The sequence below is a fragment of the Tripterygium wilfordii genome, chromosome 23 (genome assembly GCF_013401445.1).
Source record: "Tripterygium wilfordii isolate XIE 37 chromosome 23, ASM1340144v1, whole genome shotgun sequence".
NCBI classification, from domain to species: domain Eukaryota; kingdom Viridiplantae; phylum Streptophyta; class Magnoliopsida; order Celastrales; family Celastraceae; genus Tripterygium; species Tripterygium wilfordii.
This window is the reverse complement of record NC_052254.1, coordinates 4,462,940-4,484,394: the sequence shown is the minus strand read 5'-3', so window position 1 is coordinate 4,484,394 and position 21,455 is coordinate 4,462,940. Positions and strand designations below refer to the sequence as shown.

At 37.4% G+C, this 21,455-nt stretch overlaps 1 protein-coding gene across 4 annotated transcripts; it reads left to right on the top strand.

Annotated features, from left to right (window-relative positions):
• The first annotated feature begins 8,811 nt into the window (after nucleotides 1-8,811).
• LOC119992495 (MATH domain and coiled-coil domain-containing protein At3g58260-like) lies at nucleotides 8,812-21,063 on the top strand. 4 transcript variants are annotated; one of them, XM_038839219.1, is made up of 6 exons: nucleotides 8,812-8,941; nucleotides 9,120-9,240; nucleotides 9,308-9,477; nucleotides 9,567-9,852; nucleotides 9,962-10,131; nucleotides 10,273-10,673. In XM_038839219.1, the coding sequence occupies exons 1-6, from the start codon at nucleotides 8,911-8,913 to the stop codon at nucleotides 10,425-10,427; spliced, it is 933 nt and encodes a 310-aa protein (XP_038695147.1). In that variant the 5' UTR covers nucleotides 8,812-8,910; the 3' UTR covers nucleotides 10,428-10,673. The 4 variants fall into 4 exon arrangements, with proteins under 4 accessions (XP_038695147.1, XP_038695150.1, XP_038695151.1 ...); XM_038839222.1 differs by lacking the exons at nucleotides 9,120-9,240; nucleotides 9,308-9,477; nucleotides 9,567-9,852; nucleotides 9,962-10,131; nucleotides 10,273-10,673 and adding exons at nucleotides 19,532-19,652; nucleotides 19,721-19,890; nucleotides 19,981-20,266; nucleotides 20,372-20,541; nucleotides 20,688-21,063 and having other exon boundaries at nucleotides 8,859-8,941; XM_038839223.1 differs by lacking the exons at nucleotides 8,812-8,941; nucleotides 9,120-9,240; nucleotides 9,308-9,477; ... (1 more) ...; nucleotides 9,962-10,131; nucleotides 10,273-10,673 and adding exons at nucleotides 19,191-19,351; nucleotides 19,532-19,652; nucleotides 19,721-19,890; ... (1 more) ...; nucleotides 20,372-20,474; nucleotides 20,688-21,063.
• The last annotated feature ends 392 nt before the right edge of the window (nucleotides 21,064-21,455 follow it).

Here is a 21,455-nt window from a genome sequence, read left to right as displayed (position 1 = left end):
CTCTAATGTTTGTTACTACTATATAGCTAAATTGGTGTGGGTTTGTTTATCTTGTTAGGCGTGTTTTTGGTTTGCTTCTCTCTTTTTTTTCTCACCCAAAGTCATATTTAGATTCATTGATCTCCAGTTTTGTTTGATCTAATTAGAGTAAAGAAGAAAATTAAGCTGTAAACATGGATTTTAATCCTGCTGGAGCAAACTTATATAAGATGAAAATTTATAGCCAAGTTTATACGCTACACTATTATGCTAAACCAAACTTATATAAGTTTGCAAGGAAAACTAACTCCTGATTCACATATTCTACTTGATATTACAGTTTATAAGTTTTTTTAACTGTTGCCAAATGCCTTACTAGTCCATTTTACTGTTTAAAAACTCATTTGGTGGAGCTTATTTTTATCAATTTTAACGCAAGTTGATAAGTTATGGAAAATAAATTAACTTATAGATTGTGAAATAAACGGAACCGATAGTAATTCATACCTATTTGATAGAACGGGACCCAATAATATCGTTATGTCAAACACGTTCTATATAAACAAGTAAATTCTATAAAATAAACTCTACCAAATAGAGCATGAACAAAGCATTTCAAAATATATACATCCCATTAATATAAGGGACAATTAACAATAAGGATATAATAAGAAGAACCTTAAAGCTTGTATTTGATTCCTTTTTGAGCCAAGCAATCCTCCATCCTGTAGACATATATCCTGGACTATATTATATGTTGGATAAGAAAGCTTTCACCGTTTGTAAGATGACAATGTTCCTGGATGTTTTCTTTCCATAACGTCAAGTGATTTGCGAATTTCTGCCATTTCTTTACATGTATATTTATTTTTGATTTAATGGGTGGCAGTGTTAATTGTTGAATTCATTAAGTTGGGAATGATGTAAACCTTTGGATGACGCATAATGCTAACATGCCCTCATTAGTAGTTCTGGCGTGGGGGTGAATATTGTTAATGTAACTTCACTTTGTATGTTGATGCTGTAGGATGGTCCGCAGTCAGGATAAACAGTACCTCATGTTCACATCCATATCCTTCCACGGAAAGGTGGGGACTTTGAGGAGAATGATGAGATCTACGATGCAGTAAGATAGAACATTTCTTACTCATCTCTGCTATTTGTCTATGCTCTTATATTTTTACTGTAATAATTTACTCGATTCTGCTCTGCTGATAATTCATCACGTAGATTAATGAGAAGGAGAAGGAATTAAAGAGGAAGCTTGACTTGGACAAGGAAAGGAAGGACAGAAGTATGGATGAAATGGCTGAAGAGGCAAATGAATATAGATCCCTGTTCTTGTGAATGTCTCTCTGTATTTGGCTCTGTCCTCTACATGTAGTTGTTTTTGGTCTTCTTTCTGGGCAGCTTCTACTCCAATTGAACAATCATAGTAGTCCAGTGGGATGTGATTTTAGGCATAATTGTTAGTTTTGACTCAGGATTTGAAAAGCTTTAGTGAAAATGGAGCAAATACGGCTTATTCATTTATGTAGAAATATTGGCTACTTATAGCCTTTTACATGAGCATACTCTAACTGAAAACAACAACTATGCTGACCCATTAAACAGCCTAACAAAATGGGATTTGAATCTAAACAGATTCTGCCTAAAGAATAGGTCAGAGTCTAGAAATGAGGAAATACTATAACTTCCTAGAAAAATTAGGATTTATTGAATTTGAAAAACTAGCTGTAGTGCTTGAACTAGAACCTGAGCTTCTGAACTGATCTTCACATCCTCCCCTAAACTGAATTCTCTAGTATTCAGTTTATCATAGACTTAGAACAAACTCCCAGCATTTTACGCAACTTCACAAACATGTCAGTCTTCAATGGCTTAGTAAAGATGTCTGCAATCTGCTCTTGAGTTGAACAATACTCCAGCTCAATCACCTTCTCTTTTGCAAGATCTCGAAGGAAATGAAATCTAATGTCTATGTGTTTGCTTCTTCCATGCATCACAGGATTTTTGGATAACTTAATAGTGGAGCTGTTATCACAAAAAATCTGAGTTGCATTGGTTTGAGCAAAATTCAACTCCTCTAGAATTCTCCTCATCCATACTGCCTGACACGCACACGATGCTGCAACAATGAATTCAGCCTCTATGGTTGACAATGTAACTACAGGTTGCTTCTTTGAGGACCAAGCAACTGCTGCAAATCCAAACATAAATGCATATCCAGAAGTGCTCTTTCGATCTTCAATATCACCACCATAATCGCTATCACTGAATCCTATCAGCTTGACATCCTTCATTCTCTTGTAAAATAGACCAAAATCTGATGTTCCCTTAACATATCTCAGCACTCTTTTTGCTGCAAGAAGATGAGACTCATTTGGTGAAGCCATGAACCTACTAATTAGACTTACTGCAAACATTAAATCAGGCCTAGTTGTAGTGAGATACATCAAACTACCAACAATCTGTTTGAAGTAAGTCTCATCAACCTTCTCTCCATTCCCATCCATAGTCAACCTCATGCCAGGAACAATTGGATTAGTCACAAAATTGCAGCTACTCATATAAAACCTTTCCAAGATCTCATACGCATACTTCTGTTGACCAACAAAAATGCCATCAGAGCCTTGTTTAACTTCCAGTCCCAGAAAATAGTGTAGCTTCCCCAAATCTGTCATCTCAAATTCCTTCATCATTGCCTCCTTAAATTCAGAGAACAAATCTGCATTGTTTCTTGTATATATTAAGTCATCAACATATAAACAGGCTATTAGAATGTCATCTCCTTTGCCCCTTTTAGTGAATAAAATGTGTTCAAAAGGACATTTGCAGAACCCTTGCTTCAAAAAATATCCTTCTATTCGACTGTACCAGGCTCTGGGGGCCTGTTTTAATCCATAAAGTGCCTTTCTTAGTCTGTAGACCTTATGCTCTTCACCCCTTTTGACAAAACCAAGTGGCTGATCAACAAACACCTCTTCATCTAGCTTACCATGCAGAAATGCTGATTTGACATCAGGCTGAAACAGACTCCAACCATTTTGTGCAGCCAAAGAGATGATCAGTCTGATGGTGTCATGCCTAGCAACCGGTGCAAAAACTTCTGCATAATCGACCCCATACTCTTGTGCATATCCCTTTGCCACGAGTCTTGCTTTATACTTATCCACTTCACCATTTTCCTTGAGCTTGGTCTTATAAATCCATTTCACACCTATAGATTTTCCACCAGGTGGCAGCACAGTCAGTTCCCATGTATCATTCTTGACAATTGCTTCTATCTCAGCATTCATAGCTTGCCTCCATTTTTCTTGTAGAACTGCATCCTTAAAAGTGATTGGATCACTGCCAACAAAAAACACCAGATTAGCACTACTCTCATCTTCAGTTAATTCCTCCCCACTTACATAGTCAGTCAGCCAAGTGGGAGCTCTCCTTTCTCTTGGTGCTCTAACATGATGATCAACTGAACTATCACCTTGCACTTCTTCTACTTCTTCCTCTTCAGTTGTTTCCTCCACAGAACTTTGAGACATTGAAATATCACCTTTTTTATTATCCAAACTATCCAGATCTAATGGCAAAGTGATTGCTTCATGATCAGGCTAGTCTCATCCTTTTTCTTCATCAAAAATGACATCTTGACTCACAATAATCTTCTTTGTTACTGGATTGTAGAGTCTGTATGCTTTAGATTCATCACTAACTCCCAATATAACACAAGGAATACTTTTATCTTCTAGCTTTCCTCTTAACTGATCTGGAACATGAGCATATGCCAAACATCCAAAGACTCTAAAATGAGTGACACCAGGTTTGACTCCACTCCATGCTTCTTCTGGAGTCATATTCTTCACCGAGAGTGTGGGACATCTGTTAAGAATGTGACAACACCATTTGACTGCATCTGGCCAGAAGGTCTTTGGCACTTTCATTTTAGCAAGCATGTTGCGCACCATGTTAAGAATTGTTCTATTCTTCCTCTCAGAAATGCCATTCTGTTGGGGTGAGTATGATGCTGTCAACTGCCTTTTGATACCCTGATCTTCACAGAAACTGTTAAATTCTCTAGAGGTATACTCACCTCCCCTATCAGTGCGCAGTATCTTAATTGACATGCCAGTTTCCTTCTCAACTAAAGCTTTAAATTTCTTAAACATGCTAAATGTTTTAGCTTTATCAGTAAGGAAATAAACCCAACTTTTCCTGCTATAGTCGTCAGTAAAAGTTAAGTAATATTTCTTACCACTGTTTGAGACAGGATTGATTGGTCCCCCAATATCCGAGTGCACAAGCTGTAAAATGTGAGTTGATTTCCATTGGCTTTTCTGAGGGAATGGATCTCTGTGATGCTTTCCAGTTACACACTCTTGACATACTGATGAAGGTTCTTCCAGTTGAGGCAATCCAGTCACCATTTGCCTCTGATGTAGAGTCTTCAGCCCATTAAAACTCAGATGTCCATACCTATGATGCCACAACCAGATGCTATCCATTGAAAAAGAGTGAAAACACTTCTGTGAGAGAGATGGCTTCCTGGTATGAAGAGGAAACATTCTGTTAGCTGCCATGTCAGTCTGAATGATCATTCCCTTCTCTGGATGATGAATCTGACACTTGTTCCTATGGAGTAAGATTGCAAAACCCCTTTCTTGAAGTTGTCCCATACTGAACAAGTTGTTGGTAAGTTGTGGCACATAGAAGACATTTGTAATTCTGTGCATTGCTCCATTTACTTCAACTTTAATGTCCCCCTTTCCTATGACAACCGGACTTGTATTATTAACAAGCTTGACCTTTTCTCTAAATGTATCATCAAATGATGTGAAAAAGGTTTTATCACAAGTCATATGATTACTACATCCAGAGTCGAGGTACCAAACTTGCTTCTGATCTTCTTCTTTCTCAGCTACTATGATCCTGCAAGGTGCTTCTTCTTTCAACTCAACACAAGCAATTAACACAATTTCCTCCTCTTCTGTTTCAGTATAATTCACCTTGAATTGCTTCTGCCTTTGAGGACATTCATATTGAAAATGTCCCAACTTGTGGCAGTGAAAGCACTCAACTGCAACTTTTCCAGGACTTCCTCTACCTCGCCCTCGACCTCTAAAACCTGTAACAATTCCACGTCCCCTACCCTTTCTTGGAGAGAACTGATCTTGACTCACCTTAAGAGCATGTTCTTCTACAGCATGTCCTACCATTCTTTGTTCATGCACCAATAAACTACTTTGCAATTCATCTATTGACAATTCATCCACCTCATTTGATTCTTCAATAGAACAGACAACATAATCGAATTTTGCAGTCATTGATCTGAGAATCTTCTCAATGACCACAACATCATTCATCTTTTCTCCATACATACGCATTTTATTAGCAACAGTTAATGTTCGAGCAAAGTAATCCTTTACAGACTCACTAACCTTCATTTGCAGCATCTCAAACTCTTTACGAAGAGCTTGTAGTTGAGCCCTCTTCACTCTAGCAGTACCTTGATACTTTTTCTTCATTGAATCCCAGATATCCTTTGCAGTGTCCTTTTTCAAGATAGTCTCCAAAATTGATCGATCTATAGCCTGGAACAGATAGTTCTTGGTTTTTAGATCTTTCAATTTTTGTTCCTCGACACCTTTGAGCTACACCTCTGTCAGTTGGACTCCTTCTGAATGCTGAGTGATACCATTCTCGACCAAGCTCCAGTATTCCTTAGACCTTAGGAAATTTTCCATTAGCATAGCCCAATGATCATAATGACCATCGAACTTTGGAATCGAGGGTTGCACAAAGCTTGATCCTCCTTCTGTTGCCATACTAGCTCACTGCGGTAAGCACCTTTACTATGACTTCTTTAATCAGACCCCCGTCAAGGCTCCGATACCAGATGTTAGTTTTGACTCATGATTTGAAAAGCTTTAGTGAAAATGGAGCAAATACGGCTTATTCATTTATGTATAAATATTGGCTACTTATAGCCTTTTACATGAGCATACTTGATGTAGGGTTTATGACCCGCTAAAAGTATAGCGATTCCAAACCCAAATTATACTCGCAAGTGCACGAATCAATTGTAGTATAAAAGTGACAAATACGAGTGTCGTACCCACATGGACTGAATATTAAATATTTGCAATTCCAACTCTTTGTAATTATCAATGGAAGCAAAATAAATAAGGATTAACACAAATGAACAAACACTAGGGATCCGAATTCACCAACTCTATTGTATTTAAATTATTTAGCCGACAATTATCATTTCATTCATGCATGTCAAAGATCAAGTTCCCTAATTTATGTAATAGTCATGGGCATCTGACTTACCACGCCTATTCTTAATTGCAACCAACCATGGGCATTTGGATTGGCTAAGACAATCAAGAATGCATTAGGATTTATGGTAACTTATGTAGTGATCACAAAGATCCTAGCATATGGCATTTATGTCTAGGTAATTCCGGTATTAATTGCAAGAAGCTTGTCTCAAATTGGACTTGGGCATTTGCCTCAATTTGCATCATGGTAATCAAACCTAGATGATAGCTAAGCATCAAAATTTAATTATCAATAAAGAATAGCTAATTAACACTTGACATAGCATAAATAAACTAATAATTAATCAAACCAAATTTATTTAGATACAATAGAGTGGATCCATCATCACCCTAGTAAGAGGATTAGTTTCTCATACTAGATTTACAAAACCAACAATTAATCTCACAAAATTCTAGAAAGAATATGTGAGAGAATTGTTGTAAAAGAGAAAATAAAAACTCAAGAACTCACTCTCTAATTCTTCTTCTCCTTTTGCCTCTTTCTCTCCTCCTTCAATGTTCTTTTCTTTTCTTCCCCTAGCTCTCTATTTATAGGAAATTAGGAGCTATCCATCCATTGAATGGCCAACCATGACAAAATAAGTAAAGTCACCATCATTGCATTTAAGTGGAGTCACCATCATTGCATTTAAGTGGAATCTCCATCATTGCATTTAAGTGGAGTCACATCATTGCATTTAAGTGGAGTCACATCATTGAATGCCCAATTTGTACTATAATGATGGTGATGCATGGAATGATGTCAAATGATTTTGACAAATCATGTGGTGGGCTTTCAAATGATAATCAAGAATTTGATCAAGATGGTAGTGGACACAAGCATATGGGCTCTTCATGAAATGAGCTAGCAAATGTTGAACATTGGTTGGTATGAATTGGGCCTGAAAATATAAAAATAAATACAAAGCGAGTGAAAATGATATTTGCATTTTAGTGGTGTAATAATCACTTTAAGCCCTAATTATGTGGCAAATGCCTTAATAATTCATTATTAAAAGTGTATATTTTTGGCACTTATCAATACTCTAACTGAAAACAACAACTATGCTGACCCATTAAACAACCTAACAAAATGGGATTTGAATCTAAACAGATTCTACCCAAAGAATAGGTTAGAGTCTAGAAATGAGGAAATACTATAACTTCCTAGAAAAACTAGGATTTATTGAATTTGAAAAACTAGCCGTAGTGCTTGAACTAGAACCTGAGCTTTTGAACTGATCTTCACAATAATTAGCATAGTGGAGTGTCATCTATTTGTAACAACAAAATTTTGTCCTATTATTGGAATACCTATTGGGTTAGATATTAAAGGAGGTAGGGCGTTGGTTCATTTGACTGCCTCTGTTACTGCCTGTTTGGAAGGGCGACTCCGCATTGTCAAACAGGGCAAAAAATGCCAGCGGATCTGTTGGTTAGAAAAAAGCTCTCCTTCATTCACAGTGGAGGCAGCTTCCCTTACTCTTTTTTTTTAATGTTTTTTACTGTGGGACCCACGTTAATCAGTGTGTTTTTATCTGTTTACATAAGTTAATGTGGGTCCCACAACTTTAATAATATATATTTAATACATTATTTTGTTTTATAAATATTTTTCCAATGAATTTAATATTTATAATTATTATTATAAAATTTAATTTAATATTTATAAAATAAAGAAAAATACACATTAATAAGCTTCATATTAAAAATTATTATTTTATTTATTTGACTAATTAAAATTTTCAGTTTTGATATAAAAAAATTCTAATATACTTAAATTAATTTTAATAATAAATTATATTTATCAAATTAACTTCAATAATAAAATGATTAAAAATTTATTATTAAATTCAATATAATACTTTTAGTTAATCGTTTTTAATCCACCAAACACTTCACAATATATTTCACACCTTTAAACTCAATTTTTTTTCTAAAACATTTTCATTAGTACAAACTTTTCGCTCTACCAAACGGAGTACTATTCTGCTTTAGTGCTTTGCCATCAGTGGGTGGCTCGTGGACAGCCCTCTTCAGGCCAGTTCCGGCCCGAGCTCACATGACAAAGGGGTGGATGGAACATTCGCCGATGATTGAAGATTGGACAGACGCTACACCCACGAACTTTGGCCAAAAGTGAATCCCGTTTCACGGAAAATGGAGCCGGCCGGAATGGAGGGGAGGTGGAGAAGAGAAAGGAAAGGTTTTTGTGTTTCTATGTAAAAAGCTAAAACCTTCGTGAGGAAGATATCAAGAACACGTGTCAAATTATGGAGAGACAAACGTAAACCTTCCTGGGTTGGTTAGCAATAACACGTGTCAAATTGCGAGAGACAAATGGCAAAGCTAAAAACTTCTTGAAGAAGTTCTCAAGAAAACGTGTCAGATGTTTACTTGTCCTTTTACTTAAAGTGGGACCCACACCACAAAAAATGGAAAACAGAGCAGGGGAAGTAAAAGATGTGGGATGGATGAATTAAAAGCCACACGCGAGAGTATAAAAAACCGAGGGAACTCGCTCGCAATTGTATAAATATTATACTACAACTTTAGAATCATAGATGCATACAAAGGTCTGAAGAAGTACTACTCAAATAGATTGAAGCAAATGACGAGTGTGGAGATTGATCATGGACCTGGTGGGTTCTGCTTGTTAGCCTTAAATTCAGATCAATTTATTTCTACTTATCAAGCAATTTGTTTCTGTGAAAAAACGCATCTCAAAAAGACAGCCCTGATTTTCTATTCTGGTTCAGTATTTTGTGGAAATTGTGTGTGCGCTCTAAGCGTTTGTCATTATGCTTGAATGGTTTGCAGGCATCAGAAGTTACAAAAGGGGGTCTCACCCTGCTCACTACATGTTCAAAATAAAGTCACTATCAACGACAGAGGTTGAAAAATATGAATCTGGTGTTTTTGAAGTAGGAGGTCACAAGTGGTAGGTTTTCTCGAGATCTATATTTAGTTTGTTAATTTTTCTTTTCTAACTTTGTTATATGTTTCAGGAGTTTGGCATTCTATCCAACTGGCAATGAGAACATGAATGGAAATGATTACATTTCCCTTTACTTGGTAATTGAGAACACTGAAAAGCTTCCGGCTTATTGGGAGGTTAATGTCAGCTTCAGATTGTTTCTCTTTGATCAGATTCAAGACAAGTACTTGACTGTTGAAGGTGATGCTGATGGACAAGTCTGTTTCTTTGCTATTTTTATTGTTCTCTTCTTGTGAATAAGCTCATGATGATTTTGAGTCTGTTCTTAGCTGCTGACGGAGAAATTAGTCGATTTCATGCGACCAAGACTGAATGGGGTTTTGCCCAATTTCTTTCCATAAAGTCTTTTCATGATGCGTCAAATGGATACCTTGTTGGTGACACTTGTATAATTGGAGCAGAGGTTTTGGTTGTTGGAAGTAATCGCAAACAAGATGCTCTTCTCATGATTAAGTCTCCTCCTAACAATATCATGACTTGGACGCTGACAAAATTTTCGACACTACATGATGACAATTACTTGTCTGAAGTGTTCACCATCGAAGAATCAAAATGGTACTGATGGACTAAATTAGTTTTTCTTATTCTTTCTTTTTTTATTGAAGAAATTCACTCCCTACTCTTGGTGATTGTTTTTTTTGATTCCTCTGTTTACTAAATCCAGGAAGTTGTCGGTTTATCCAAACGGTCATGGACTGGGAAAGGGCAAATACCTTTCCATTTTCCTAGACTGTGTTGAAACTGTCGGCCAATATCAGAACATGAAAGTATATGTCGAATTCAAGCTGCGAATAAAAAAACTTGCTCGTAGTTCCTCGCCCCTCGAATTTAATGGTTGAATATTTTCCTTGCTATATTTTCACTGCTTAGTGCTAATCATAATTTTTTTCTTGTGAATTATAGTTCAAAAGTGGATATTATTGCTGAAATCAAAATGTTGGGTTTTAATGCAATCGATTGTTTAATTTTCTGCAGCTAAACATTGGTTCTCTTCAAACAAAGACTGGGGTTTCACACGTTTTGCGTCACTGGTCGATCTCAGAGACCCGAACAAAGGTCTCATGGAGAATGACTGTTTGACAATTGAAGCAGAAATCATGGTCATATCAAAAGGGAATAGTATCACCTGAGAATGATAAGCTTGTGATGACTGAGACTGTAAGTGATGACAAATGGGATATTATCATTCATTTTGACAGTTATGTGTTTCTATGTACATTTTCAACAGTAGATGGACATTTGATGGGTGGGTTTTTGTTGGTTCATGGAATTGCATCACATTATTAAGGTTCCATTGTAAGATATCAAGGATTAAGCTGTTTATCTAATGTTTATTACTACTATATATCTAAATTGGTGTGGGTTTGTTTATCTTATTAGACGTGTTTTTGGTTTGGTTATCTGTGTCTTTTCCTCATCAAAGTTATATCTAGATCGATTGATCTCCAGTTTTGTTTGAACTAGTTAAGAGTAAAGATGAAAATTTTAAGCTGTAAAAAGGGATTTTAATCCTGCTGTAGCTCACTACAGCTTCAAAATAGTCACTAACCATGACAGAGGTGGACAAATATGATTTTGGTGCTTTTGAATCCGGAGGGTACAAGAAAGAAACATAGCTACGAAAGTATGTGTCGAGAGCTTAAGCTACAATTTATAGCCGAGTTTATGCTCCACTATTATGCTAAACCAAACTTACATAAGTTTGCAAGGAAAAAAGAAACTCCTCATTCACATATTCCACTTGATATTACTGTTTATAAGTTTTTTAACTGTTGCCAAATGCCGTACTAGCCCATTTTACTGTTTAAAGGCAGAGCTTTTTTTTTTTTTTAATTTAATGCACCTTCCTAAGGTATGAAAAATAAGCTAATTTATAAGTCTTAAAATAAACAGAACCGCTAGCGATTCATACCTGTTCAAATAGAATGATATCCAATGGTATCGTTGTGCCAAAAACACTTCATATAAACAAGTAACTTCTATAGAGCATAGACAAAACATTTCAAAAGATACACATCCCATTAATATAAGGGATCATTATCAATAAAGACATAATCATAAAACTTGTTCCAATAAACAAAGTTCTGATACATAAATTTTGAATCTTGATTTGACCTTTAAAATGTTGGAAGCGTCAAATATGTATTAGACACAATTTTTACTTCTTTTTTCTTTCTTTACTCTAATCGCAATTTTTACTTTCCATTGCAGGTCATATCCTTTCTTTATTAAGAAATCAATAATAATAAATATCGTGTTCGATATTTATTTTTTTTGTATAATTGACTACAGTCATTGATTGCAAGCTTCAAAGTAGCTTTTAGATTGCTCTATTGCGGCCTTTATGTCATGAATCAATGAAAATTTCTGAGCAATGCTAGTGTGAAATTGCATATATCTTTCCCCTTCAATCCCTTTTGTGAAGGAATCCTTGAGAACGAGTTGCACTTCTTTAGGTTCATCTTTTTAGGGAAGTAATCCATGATTGGTGCAATATGCAGTCAGTTATTATTTAAAATTTACAATTCTCCAATCTATCTGAGGCAGCCTGGGTGTCCCACATGGGATGTGGTGGATTACAAGTCAGGTTTATAAATGTCGACAAACTTAACATTGATAAGCTGGTTTTCCAATGATTAGTTAGACCCAATTTATACTGCTAGGCTTGGCCCTCGTATGTGCGTGTGGGCTGCAGGTGTGTCATGTCCCGGCACGGGCCTCGCTTCATCACTATGCATTTGTCACACATAATTTGCAAGGAGTCTACTTCTTAAAACTATTTCACTGTCAGAATTGTGCAAATTTGATCCCTGTGATGGGTGAAAATTTTGAAGTTTGATTTTCTTGACACTATATGCATGTGTGCTTGTCTGCCCAAGTCGTGAAGTGAAGCGCTTTACTGATCTCACTGTTGATGAGACAAATGACTTATGGCTAACAGCTCAAAAGGTTGGGAATCGGCTTGAGGGCTTCCACAAAGTATCATCCCTCACATTTACAATGCAAGTAAGAAAATTGCAAGTAGACTCTTTGCCAAAAGAGAATTGCGTTTTACGGAAAACGGAGCCGATCCGAATGGAGGGGAGTGAAGAATTGTTGGTTTTTGGTAATTCTCAATCGTGGTTTATTACCTTTTCATTAGTTCTTATATATACATGAATGGAGCATATATGCTAACTCCTATAATCACGTAAATGAAATAACAATATGCTAAGACATCTCTTTGTCTCTTGACTTCTCGTGATGCATATCTCCATTGGCTTTATCACTGGCATGATTTGAGGAATGGGCATAATCAACTCCATTGGCTTGATCTCCTGATTTAGTGGAATATACATTTGCACGATTAATGGGATTGGCATTGCCATGCAGTCCAATTGCTCCTGACTTTGCGTGATGAAAATCTTCATTATCTTTATCAGGCCCCCTCAAGGTGGAGGCGGAATGAAGATGGAGTCCCAACTTGTTGCGTAGAAACATGAAAGTTGCACGTGGTAAAGGCTTGGTGAAAATATCAGCAAGTTGGAGAGACGACGACACATACCGAGTGATGAGTGTGCCCATAGCCACCTTTTCACGAATGAAATGATAATCAATTTCGATGTGCTTAGTGCGAGCATGAAATAATGGATTGGTAGACATGTGAAGAGCACTGAGATTATCACAAAAGAGTTGAGGAGGTTTGTGTAATGAAATCCCAATGTCACGTAGTAAGAATGTGAGCCAAGTAAGCTCAGCTGTGGCAGAGGCCATAGAGCGATACTCAGCTTCAGAGCTAGAACGAGCGACTGTGGGTTGCTTTTTAGAGCACCAGGAAATGCAATTTGCCCCTAAAAACACACAAAAACCAGTGGTGCTCCTTCGAGTATTTGGACAACCAGCCCAATCGGCATCGGAAAATCCATACAATGACAGTGGACTATGAGAGACAAAACGTAGACCATATTCTTGGGTGTCCTTTAGATAACGGAGAATTCGCTTAACAGCCTTAAGATGTAACATGGTAGGATTAGCGAAGAATTGGCAAACCCTATTGACAGCATGAATAATGTCAGGCCTAGTGAAAGTTAAATATTGGAGAGCACCTACCATACTTCGATAAATAGTAGCATCTACAGGAGTATCATCAGATGCATGCGGCTTGTCCTTAAGAGCCATAGGAGTTGCATTTAGATTACTTTCAGTCATACCTGTTCGGTGTAGCAAGTCTCTAATATATTTAGCTTGAGAGAGAAAAATTCCACCATCAATGGTTTTAACCTCAACCCCCAAAAAGTAGTGCAAAGCTCCCAGGTCTTTTATAGCAAATTCAAACCCCAATTGCTGGATGAGGGTTGTGATAAAGGCAACATTGTTGCCGGTGACCAAGATATCATCAACATAGATAAGAAGCAAAATAGTGGTGGAGTGTTGCTGAAAAATAAAGAGAGAGGGATCTGCTTTGCTGCAAGAAAAGCCGAGGTGAAGCAAGAAACGGGAAAGTCAATCGAACCATGCACGAGGAGCTTGCTTGAGGCCATAAAGAGACTTGCGGAGGTGACACACATGATTTGGGTGGTGAGGATCCACAAAGCCGGGGGGCTGCTCCATGTACACAGTTTCCTTGAGATAACCATATAAAAATGCATTTTTTACGTCAAGTTGCCTCACATGCCAATTGAGGGATGTGGAAAGTGCAATGACCAGTCGAAGAGTGGTATGACGAATGACAGGACTGTAAGTCTCATCATAATCCACACCTGAAATTTGAGTAAAGCCACGGGCAACAAGGCGAGCCTTAAAACGATCAATGGATCCATCTTCCCGTTGCTTGATTCGATACACCCATTTTGAGCCAACTACATTAACATTGGACGGACGAGGCACTAGACACCAGGTATTATTTGACTGGAGAGCTTGAAGTTCTTCATTCATTGCATCCACCCACAGAGAGTCTTTCAGTGCGGAGCGGAGAGTGCGAGGTTCAATAGGAGAATCAGTGTCAGCAAGATTGCAAATATAATCATTTAAGTGAGCTGGAGGGCGTCGATCACGTGTAGGTCGGGACAATACTTCTTCAATGTTGGCATTTGGTACTACAACATCTTAAGAAAGCATGTGAGTGGAGTTGATATCAGTGGAGGCCTCGGTAACAACTTGAGAAGATACGTCTTCGATATTGGTATTAGTGTAGGCCTTGTTGTGATCATCAATACCTGTAGCATCACAAACATTAGTGGAAATTGACATGTCATTATTAGAAGTCCTTATCTCATCCATTGTTGGCTCTATATGATCATATATAGAATAATCATAATCGGTGCAAATAACATGTGACAAGTGCATGGCAGAGTCTGACTTGGAACTTGTTTCATGAGCTCTTGATACATGTGCCGTAGAATTTTCTGTAACAGGTGCTGGCTCAAGCCATTCATCTGAGGAAGGAAATTCTATGAGCTCAACAGAAGAGGGATGTGACTTGGAATGCACTGATACAAACGGAAATTGTGCCTCATCAAAGACCACATGGCGTGAGATATATACTCGCTTGGTTCGAGTATCATAATGATAGGTATGATAATACCTATTGTTTTTGGTAGAAATATCCCCCTCTTAAGCTTTCTTTTGATAAATAATGAGTGTATTTATGTGTTGATTTGTATTTTGATAGGTTGATTGCGGTTTGGATGAAAAGCGACGGAAAAAGGGCTAAATTGAAGAAAATGTCCACCGACCTTCGTGTGTTCAAATAGTCATAACTTTCTGTCACGTTATTGGAATTGAGAGAAACAAAAGGCATTGGAAACTAGACATCTCAAGCTTTCCGTAGAATCTAAAATCATGCAAATCGGAGGTCATATGGAGAAGTTATGGTCATTTGAATCATGTGCCTAGGGGTAACGCGCCTAGGCGTGCGCCTAGGCGCACAAATTGTGCACGCCCAGGATCACTCCTGCACGCCCAGTCCAAAGAGTTGGACTTGAATTTGAAGTTGTGCACGCCTAGGATTGCGCCTAGGCGTGGTGCGCCTAGGCGTGAAAATAACGCGCCTAGGCGCAAAAAGCATGGGGTGTTTTAAGTCGCGATTTGTCCGAGCTGCGCGAGTTTTTAGACCTAGAATAGAATTTCTGGGGAGCGAAAGCAGAGGGGGAGGCGACTCTTGGAGCTAGGAGGAGAGATTCTTCAGCTCAACTTGGATCTACTCAACTAATTGGGTTTATTCATGATTTTCTCATCTCTCCTTTTGTGTTTTTCTCTCATTATGTGTAACTAAACCTCTTGTGCCAAGGCTAGGTTGAAGCCTTGGGTTTGATGACTTTGTTTATGACTTGATTTACATATATATGAGTTGATTTGGGTATAAATCTTGTGTTTCTATGTTTGATTGCAATTTCTTCATGCTTGTGGTGTTTGGCCAACACTTTAGGTTTTTGGATGAAATTGTTTGGAGAATTTGCTTAGACAATAATATGTCAAGTAGATTATGCTTCTTGAAACACTTGATTATGAATGTGTCTTCCTTTAATTAGGTGACAATTTGTATGAATCCTAATCTCCATAGAACTCCATGAATTCCTATGCATGTCTAGACCGGCTAGAATGTATTTAGGAATATCCGACCTAGACCAATAAGATGGCTAGTAATCGATTTTAGGGAGTTTTGGCTTAAGTGCGCTAAAACCGACTTAGGTACGGATTCGTTATGCCCGAATTAGCAAATATGTGTGTGAATTTGTGTCATTGCAAGTCATTTCCCAAGGGGGATTCCAAAGCCTTGGTGTTCATTTCATTCGCATTAGTTGCATCCTTATTCAAAGAAAATACCAAAAACACTTTACTATTTGCTTGTCTTAGTTTAATTACCAAACCAAACAATCTTGAGTTGAACTTTACTCTGTTTGCATTGTCTATACATACATACAAGTATACATTTGGATTAGACATAACACCGTCCCTGTGGATTCGACCCTTGCTTATCATTGTGCTGTAGTCGCCGACTAGTACACTTGCTAGTAAGGTTAATTTAGACTCAACACATAACAGCGATAGCCCTTGTGAAGTGGACTGTAGCCAATGAAAACACACGGATAAGTTTTCTTGGTGAACTTGTTACCTCCTTGATGTCGAAGAGACGGAAAACATAAACAGTCGAACACCCGCAAGCAGCCATAGTCGGGTTCCTTTTGATACAATTTGAAATATGGAGTATCATTATGTATAACTGCAGAAGGCATTCTATTAATTAAATAAGTAGCAGCAAGAAAGGATTCAACCCGCAAATATAAGGGCAGATTAGCATGAAACATCATGTGAGGCCTGTTTCAACAATATGACGATGTTTGCGTTCAGCAACACCATTTTGTTCGGGCGTACCAGGACAAGAAATTTGCAATTGAATCCCACAATTTTGAATGTGGTTAAGAAAGATAGACGATGTGAATTCTCCACCACCATCGCATTGAAAAATTTTAATTTTCCTATCAAATTGATTTTCTACAAGTCGCTGAAACTTGAGAAAACAATTGAAAAAATTTGATTTCCGCCGCAAAGGATAAAACCAAGTGAAGCGAGAAAAATCATCGATGAAGACAACATAGAATCTGAATGCCTGGTTAGAATTCACTAGGGCAGGTCCCCATAGATCACAATGCACCTTTAAAAGAGGCAAATCTGAAATTTTATTATGTAAGGAAAATGGTAGCTTACAACTCTTCCCCGATTGACAACAAACACAGATAGGTGGTTTAGTTTTCCAATTAGTGACATCAATGACTCGTCTTCCTTTCAGTATGGATAAGATCCTTGAACTTGGGTGACCAAGTCATTGGTGCCACAATGAAGATAAGCCACTACTCTTTATTGCTGTAAATATGCCTCTTGAAGACCCAGATCTAGTGCATAAAGTTGACCTCGTTTATGCCCCTTCACCATTATTTTCTGGTTTTGATCCTTGACAACAAAATCCGAAGATGTGAATTCAACAGTGCAAGCATTATCAGAAGTAAATTTGCTGGCGGACATTAAATTCCTTTTCAAGTGAGGAACTACTAAAACGTCTTTAAGGTCCACTTTTCCCACATGAGCATCTCCAATATGTGTAATAGACATTTTGTTTCCATTACCAACATAAATTGCATCATTTACTCTATAAGGTTTCAGATGAGACAATATACCTGCATCATTGGTCATATGTGCAGTCGCACCTGAGTCAACAACAAATGAGGAGTCACTCTTGTTTAGAGTGAGAGCAGCCAACGCTTGGGGAAAATCCTCAGATTGATGTGAGTAGTCAAACCTGTACCAACAATCAAGAGCCATATGGTTATTTTTACCACAGATTTGACAAACTACTTGCTCATCCTTTTCAGGTGCTTGATGTTTTCCAGTTTGTTGTTGGTTCTTGGAGGTGGATCCAGGGCTGTTGTTGATTCGATTCTGAGTATTGTAACGACCAGCTGGAGTGAATCCCCTTCCTCTTGAATTAAAACCATTGCGACCACCTCTACCACTACTCCCACGGCCTCGTTAGCTGAGAAAGGCCTGAGCATGTTCAACATAGACTTTTTCTTCCTCTGTTTGAGCAGCAATAGTTTGTTCATGCCCTTGAAGAGCAAGAAGAAATTGATTGAAGGTAGGATATGGAGGCTTTGTCACCATAGCTAGCCGAAAGTTCTCATATTTTGGGCCTAGTCCACGAGCAAACTGGAACACCTTATCAAGATCAGAAGCAGGTTTCTTGATCGCAGCAAGATTGTCACATATGGACTTGAATTCTTTTACATATTCATCAAGAGAGCGTGACCCCTTTTTGATGGTCATGAGCATATTTTTGAGAAGCCCTTCTTTCTCAGTAGTTGTTGGAAGCAATTGATCTTCCAACGAACTCTAGAGAATATATGTCGTGGCATCTTCATCAAAGGATGGTTGGGCCTCTTCTTTTATTGTACCAAGAAGCCATGAAATGAGTAAACCATCATTGGTTATCCATTGTGCATGGGCTGGATTCACACACTTATCTTCCAAGAAAGCTGCTGGTTTTCCCCCATCATTCTTGAGATGATGAAGAACTCCAAGACTACGAGTAAGATGAAGAATTTGTGAACGCCACATGAGATAGTTGTTGGAGCCTAGTTTGATAGACACCAAACTTGCACACTGGTGAAAAGACTGGATTGTGAGTTTGAGTTCTTCCATGAGAGACAAATATGAAGGATGTAATAAAATTGGTTTACACTGCTTGTGGGATTAAGCCTCTGATACCATGAAGAATTGTTGGTTTTTGGTAATTCTCAATCGTGGTTTATTACCTTTTCATTAGTTCATATATATACATGAATGGAGCATAAATGCTAACTCCTATAATCACGTAAATGAAATAACAATATGCTAAGACATCTCTTTGTCCCCTGACTTCTCGTGATGCATATCTCCATTGGCTTTATCACTGGCATGATTTGAGGAATGAGCATAATCAACTCCATTGGCTTGATCTCCTGATTTAGTGGAATATACATTTGCATGATTAATGGGATTGACATTATCGTGCAGTCGAATTGCTCCTGACTTTGCGTGATGAAAATCTTCATTATCTTTATCAGGGAGGTGGTTCAGGTGGAGAAGAGAAAAGGAAAGGTTTTTGTGTTTCTACAAATGTAAAAGGCTAAAAACTTCGTGGGGAAGATATCAAGAACACGTGTCAAATTGTGGAGAGACAAACGTAAAACTTCCTGGGGAAGTTATCAAGAACACGTGTCAAAATGCGAGAGACAGATGGAAAAGCCAACAACTTGTGGAAGAAGTTCTCAAGAAAACGTGCCAGATGTTTACTTGTCCTTTTATTTAAAGTGGGACCCACACCACAAAAAATGGAAAACAAAGTAGGGAAAGTAAAAGATGTGAGGTGGATGAATTAAAAGCCACACGCGAGAGTATAAAAAACCGAGGGAACTCGCTCGTAATTGTATAAATATTACTACAGCCTTAGAACCATAGATAGATGCATACAAAGGTGTGAAGAAGTACTACTCAAATAGATTGAAGCAAATGACGAGTGTGGAGATTGATCAGGGACCTGGTGGGTTCTTCTTGTTAGCCTTTAATTCAGATCAATTTATTTCTACTTATCAAGCAATTTGTTTCTGTGAAAAAACGCATCTGAAAAAGACACATCTCTGATTTTCTATTCTGGTTAAGTATTTTGTGGAAATCGTGTGTGCGCTCTAAGCGTTTGTCATTATGCCTGAATGGTTTGCAGGCATCACAAGTTACAAAAGGGGCATTCACCCTGCTCATTACATGTTCAAAATAGAGTCACTATCAACGCCAGAGGTTGAAAAATATGAATCTGGTGTTTTTGAAGTAGGAGGGTACAAGTGGTAGGATTTCTTGAGATCTGTATTTAGTTTCTTTAATTTTTCTTTTCTAACTTTGTTATATGTTTCAGGAGTTTGGCATTCTATCCAACTGGCAACGAGAACATGAATGGAAATGATTACATTTCCCTTTACTTGGTAATTGAGAACACTGAAAAGCTTCCGGCTTGTTGGGAGGTTAATGTCAGCTTCAGATTGTTTCTCTTTGATCAGATTCGAGACAATTACTTGACTATTGAAGGTGATGCTGCTGGACAAGTTTGTTTATTTGCTATTTTACTTCTTTATCTTCTTGTGAATATGTTCATGTTGATTTTGATTCTTTTTTTAGCTGCTAATGGAAAAATTAGTCGATTTCATGCGACCAAGACTGAATGGGGTTTTGGCAAATTTCTTTCTCTCAAGTCTTTTCATGACGCGTCCAATGGATACCTTGTTGGTGACACTTGTATAATTGGAGCAGAGGTTTTGGTTGTTGAAAGTAATCGCAAACAAGATGCTCTTCTCATGATTAAGTCTCCTCCTAACAATATCATGACTTGGACACCGACAAAAGTTTCAACACTACATGGTGAGGAGTACGTCTCTCAGGTGTTCACTGTCGAAGAATCAAAATGGTATTGATGGACTAAATAAATTCTTTCTTTTATTTTTGATTGAAGAAATTAAGTCCCTACTCTTGGTGATTGTTTGTTTTGATTCCTTCTTTTTACTAAATCCAGGAAGTTGTCGATTTCTCCGAAAGTTAATGAACTAAGAGAGGGCAAACACCTTTCCATTTACCTACAGTGTGTTGAAGCTGTCAGCCAATATCAGAACATCAAAGTATATGTCGAATCCAAGCTGCGAATAAAAAAATTTCATGGAATTTCTAAGCCCCTCGAGTATAATGGTTGAATATTTTCCTTGATAAATTTTCATTTCTTAGTGCCAATCTTAATCTTTTGTGAAGTTATAGTTCAAAAGTAGATATTGACATATTGTTGCTGAAATCAAAATGCTGGGTTTTGATCCGATCGATTGTTTAATTTTCTGCAGTTAAACATTGGTTCTCTTCATCCGAAAGCATGGGCTTCCAAAGTTTTGTGTCACGGCTCGATCCCATTGCTCTTACGGGGAGTGACTGGTTGACAATTGAAGCAGAAATCATGGTTATATCAAAAGTGAAGAGTATCACCTGAGAATGATAAGCTTGTGATGACTGAGACTGTAAGTGATGACAAATGGGAAATTATCATGCATTTGATGGGTGGGTTTTTGTTGGTTCATGGAATTGCATCATATTATTAAGGTCCACTTGTAAGATATCACGGATTAAACTGTGTGTGGGCTTGCTATCTTATTAGGCGTGTTTTTGGTTTGCTTCTCTCTGTTTTTTCTTCATCAAAGTTATATGTAGATTGATTGATCTCCAGCTTTGTTTGAACTAGTTAGAGTAAAGATGAAAATTAAGCTGTAAAAAGGGATTTTAATCCTGCTGTAGCTCACTACAGCTTCAAAATAGAGTTACTAATAATCAAGAACAGAGGTGGATAAATAGGGTCTGCTGTAAATTTTTTTACAGCAGGCCCCACCTTAATGAATTTAAGACATTTAAAATTTTTTAAAAGATAAGTTCAAATCATGAATGTGTTTTGATTGTGTTTACGAGTCCAACGTTATATTTTTTTGTCCAAAAAAAAAAACAAATTCATAACAAAATTGACATAGGACATTTCAGATTTATATTCAACAGTCCATAATTTTCATGTCTTTTTAATGTTCAATTTAATTTTTATTTGTGACAAAAAATATATCGTTGGACTC

Excerpts from the sequence above, each read along its gene's own strand:
- LOC119992495 (XM_038839219.1), top strand. The coding sequence starts at position 8,911 with ATGACGAGTGTGGAGATTGATCATGGACCTG. Across the intron at positions 8,942-9,119 it reads GGAGATTGATCATGGACCTG|GCATCAGAAGTTACAAAAGG; the intron begins GTGGGTTCTGCT and ends AATGGTTTGCAG. Across the intron at positions 9,478-9,566 it reads CAAGTACTTGACTGTTGAAG|CTGCTGACGGAGAAATTAGT; the intron begins GTGATGCTGATG and ends GTCTGTTCTTAG.